The 4,656-nt window shown below is 34.8% G+C and overlaps 1 protein-coding gene across 2 annotated transcripts; it reads right to left on the reverse strand.

Annotated features, from left to right (window-relative positions):
• Positions 1-3,390: 3,390 nt before the first annotated feature.
• LOC117908480 (probable glutathione S-transferase parA) lies at positions 3,391-4,656 on the reverse strand. Of its 2 annotated transcripts, XM_034822080.1 has the most exons (3): positions 4,236-4,656; positions 3,718-4,094; positions 3,391-3,636 (listed from the first exon to the last, which is right to left on the reverse strand). In XM_034822080.1, the coding sequence occupies exons 1-2, from the start codon at positions 4,557-4,559 to the stop codon at positions 3,753-3,755; spliced, it is 666 nt and encodes a 221-aa protein (XP_034677971.1). In that variant the 5' UTR covers positions 4,560-4,656; the 3' UTR covers positions 3,391-3,636; positions 3,718-3,752. The 2 variants fall into 2 exon arrangements, with proteins under 2 accessions (XP_034677971.1, XP_034677970.1); XM_034822079.1 differs by having other exon boundaries at positions 3,391-4,094.

Here is a 4,656-nt window from a genome sequence, read left to right on the forward strand (position 1 = left end):
TGGAAATTAATCATGAGACATTAGAGGAAACTAAATCAACTATTGAAAGCATACCTTAGAAGTTTAAGATAGATACTTGACATGGATGTTTCTTGTAAGATATTTTTGATTGAATTGTCTATCTCTTTAAAAGAATTCTAAGTCATAGAAGCTACTTCCTATGCTCTTCATTGCATATATCTTGTTTGGTGAAAGACCTCTGAGCATTATTATTGATCTATTGTGTTTTATCAAGCTTCTATTATGTTTGGTTGACTTGCATATATCTATATTCCTCCCAAGCTTTGCCTTGTACATTGGTACCACTATAGGAATCTGTTCCTCTTTCATGCTTTCACAATGCATCAAGCAAAACCTCTAACTAGCCTATTTTTTTGCTTTGATAGTATCTTATCCCGTACATAGCTTTACCTTTGGTACAATTTGTTGTATGTGTGTAAGTTACAAAATTGGAAGATAAGCACTACAAGATAGTGAAATGCATTTCGTTAAGTTATTTTCAATTGAGTGTTAATGTGTGTTATCAAATACCATTATGAGAGTTCGAGTGGGTTTATGTAATAATGTTTTGTTAAAAATTGCCAAAGGGAGAGATTGTTAGGACATTGAGTCTTGTTTGATGTTGGTAATTTTTTTTCTTATTAATGTTTAACCATAAAAGTCTTTTTAGATAGTGACTTATCATCCATTAAATCAAGAGTTGTTGTCTGTCTAATCGAAAAATCATAGGTTTATCAAAAAAGGTTTGTCTTGTGGCATGTTAGGATCCTATGAGGTATAAAGAGGAATCGTACCTTTTTAATTAAAGAAAATTGAGTTTTTACAAATTTAGAAAGAAACAAGGGACACTCAAGTGGGCAGCAACACTCGAGCACTTAGCACTGCTCAAGCACTTAGCACCACTCAAACACTCGAGGTGCTCAAGTGCCCGAAAAGCTCAAGAGATGGTTAAGTGTGCTCGAGTGCTTATGTATTTTCTATAGAGATTTGAAGAATATTTTTTAGAATTTCACATAAATTTATTTGAAAACCTTGTGATACTGAACCTCTTCGGAAATTTTTTTCCTATAAATACCTCTCTATAATCCTTATAGGGTTAGAGATTGGAGAGATTTCAATAGAGTCTCTTTGAGAGAAAGCCTAATGAGCCACACCATTCCTGAACTCTCGTTCAAAGTATACAAGCTTTAAATCTTGGGTTGAAGACCTTCATCCCTTCAACAAGTTAAAGCGTATTCACTAGAGCAATCGGAGGTTGCTGCATCATAGAAATGGATCAAGTTGTAGGTACTGAAGAGTAAGTCTTTAAGGTAAAAGTAGTTAGGTAAATCTGTACAACTTGATACCATATAGTGGATTTAGATTAACAGTCTTAAAACTTGTAGTTTTTTTATCTCCATAGTTAGTGTGGGGGTTTTCATGTAAAAATCCTTGTGCCTCATTACATATATTTATTATCTTGTTTGCATTGCCCATAATTAAAAGAATTGATAATCCTTACCTTCTCATAGGGAAAAAGTTAGTTATAATATATAAATAATTATTTAAAATTTTTTAGTACACCCATTCACCCCCTCCAGGTGTTATCCTACTGGACTTTCGGTTTTTCAATTAGAGACATAAATTCATGAGAAGACTGTATATAGCTCATGAACTCAAGAAATTGATTGAATTTAATTTAATTAATTTTCATCTCAATGTAATTTTATAAAGTATTCGAGTGTAATTGACTTTCTTAATAGTGTTAAGTCAACTTCAAAACTAGGTTTTAAGGGAACCAATATTTTCCTATAAGTCTTAGTGATATGCACTCGAGCTCCTAGTCTTTGTTGACACAAAGATTTGAGAAAAATTAGAAATTTAATTATGTGTTCATAAGGGCATTTTGGTAAAAGCACAAAGTTACACATGAATTAATTATTAATTATTTTAGTTTTTTTATTAATTAATTAATTAATTAGAACCCAATATAGCTAATTAATTAATTATGAATCAATGGACTAACTTCAATGACTTAAGCTCAAGTTAGGCTATAGGGACTTAAACCCCAAGATTGGCTAGATAAACCCTGCCCCTTAGGGTTTAGAATTAGCAAACCCATTAATTCCTAATATTTTTCAAATGGTCATAGCTTTTGAAGACCAAGAGAACACTACATTCAGTTGTCCTTTTTGGAATGTTATATACATATAGGAGGATGTCATTTGGATTACTAACACGCCTACAACTTTTTGGAGATACACGATCAATATATTTTCAAAATATTTTGAAAGAAAAATGGAGGCCTTTATGGATAACATCACAGCCTTTGGAGCTACTTTTGATGTATGTTTGGAGAAATTATACAAACTGGGAGAAGTATTGCCACTTTATAGTGAGCCATGAATTGTGTTGGGCCATGTAATTTTTAAAAGAGGAATCGACATAAATCAAGCTAAAATTAAGCTGATTATGAAGCTACCTAATCTTTCCACCGTAAAAGTTCTAGTTCCTTGGTGATGTAGGGTTCTATAGAAGGTTTAATATTAAAGTTTTTTCAAAGATTTCTCACCCTTTATGTGCACTAATTGTATCAAAAGAAGCATAATTCAGATGGTCAAAAGATTACTAAAAATCCTTTTGTGGTTTGAAAGAAAAGCTTACATCTGAACATTTTGTGAGAATGCCAAATTAGAGGTTACCTTTTGAGCTTATGAGCAACATTAATGCCTTGCTATTTGAGCTATTCATCGATAGAGAGAAGTAAAACCATGTGGTAACCCGTATTAGTAAAATGTTAAATGAAGCTTAGAGGAATCATATCACTAATGAGAAGGAAATTCTTTTTGTAGTATATGCCCTGGACCTGTTCAGATCTTATCTTTTAGGCACTATCGTAATAATTTTCAATGACTACTCTGCTTTGAGTTATTTTTCAAGGAAGAAGGATGTGAAATCAAGACTCATAAGATGTATTTTTTTTCTTTCCTACGGAAGTTTAATTTCGAAATCAAATGTAAGAAAGGTGTGAAGAATAGGAGGCTAATCACCTATCTAGGATTATCGCAGAATTTAAGGAAGATGAGCAAATTAATGATGAATATCCTAAAGAAGCTTTGGTAAGTAAAGGAAAAAGGTCCATGATATGCACATATAGTAACGTTTCTCGCTACAGGGCAGATGCCTTTATATTGGAAGAGGGAAGACAAGAAATTTTTTCTATCAAAGGTGGAATACTACATTTGGGACAATCCTTATCTTTATAAGTATTGTCGAGATTAGATAATTACGTGATACATCCCTGAGGAGGAGATAAAAAAAATGTCTTGTAAATGTGCCACCACGATGCATATGGTGGGAACTTTGCTTCAAGAAAAAGGGTCACAAAAGTACTTCAATAAGGCCTATATGGAGTTCATAATGTTTTATCTCGAAAGGAATCATTAACCATCAAGTGTGAACCATAGTGGGTACAGCCTATACTTGTCGTTTTGCACCCCATATGTTTATGTTTAAATCATGAGGTAGCAAAATATATAGTTGTCTTTCATAATACCACACATGTGATTACAGAGAGACAAAGTAGGGCCATGCGCATGAGGCCCAGACTTGATCCACGATGCATTCGTCTTATTCATAGGATCTCGCTAGGTTGATCTGACAGGATGCATCGTCGTCTTTAGGATGATGCACAGTACTCCAAAACATAAAAATACACTAATTGATAGTGAGTCTTACCAAACATGATATTTGCTAGGTATATGATATGTGATCTATATCCCAACTTTCTTCGTGAACTCCACCACCAAATCATACATCTTATGTGGGTGAGGAAGAGATCTGGACACGAACTCCTCCTCCATACACCTCTTACCCCATGCCACCAATTTGGGACACTCGGCCTCTATGCTGAAGTTCCCAAAAGCCTCAAATGTGTAGAACCTGGAGTAAAATGGGAGAAAAGCAATGTCCAGAAACCCCAAGCTCTCACCACCAAAGTAAGGATAGGATTTAAGCTCTCCTTCCAATAGCTTAATCCTATCTAGGAATTCCTTCTTGCTGGCCTCGTGCTCTGCTCCTTTGGCTGTCCACAGCTTCTTACTGCATGGGTATACCTGAATCAAATTTTAAAAGTTAATGTTCTTATTCATCTGAACTAGTACAGCAAATTAAACAAGTATATATATTGGCAATTAAAAGGAATGGAATTATGAAAATCAAGGGGCAAGAAAAGGAGAAATGAGTTAATTAAGCACCATTTTGTCTATGAAGTCAGCCCAGAACTTTGCTTGTGCTTTTTGGTAAGGATCAGATGGCAGCAGAGGACATCTATCCTTCCAAACCTCATCAATGTATTCAACTATTATCAAGGACTCGCATATGGGCTTACCGTTGTGAATCAAAACGGGAATCTTTTTATGAACTGGATTCATCTTCAAGAGCAGAGAGCTTTTACCTCCAGTCAAGTCTTCTTCCTTTCCCTCATACTCGACCCCCTTGGCTGCCAAGGCAAGTCTTACCCTAATCCCAAAAACGCTTGGAAAGAAATCTAACAGAACTATTTGGTCACTGTTGGCCATGGCTGCAACACACGGAAGTTGAAGTACTGGATATTGGATCTGATTTCAGATGGAAGGAAAAGCGATGGTGCTCAGAGTCTTTATTTCTGATTAGGTT

This window comes from Vitis riparia, chromosome 19 (genome assembly GCF_004353265.1).
Source record: "Vitis riparia cultivar Riparia Gloire de Montpellier isolate 1030 chromosome 19, EGFV_Vit.rip_1.0, whole genome shotgun sequence".
NCBI lineage: Eukaryota > Viridiplantae > Streptophyta > Magnoliopsida > Vitales > Vitaceae > Vitis > Vitis riparia.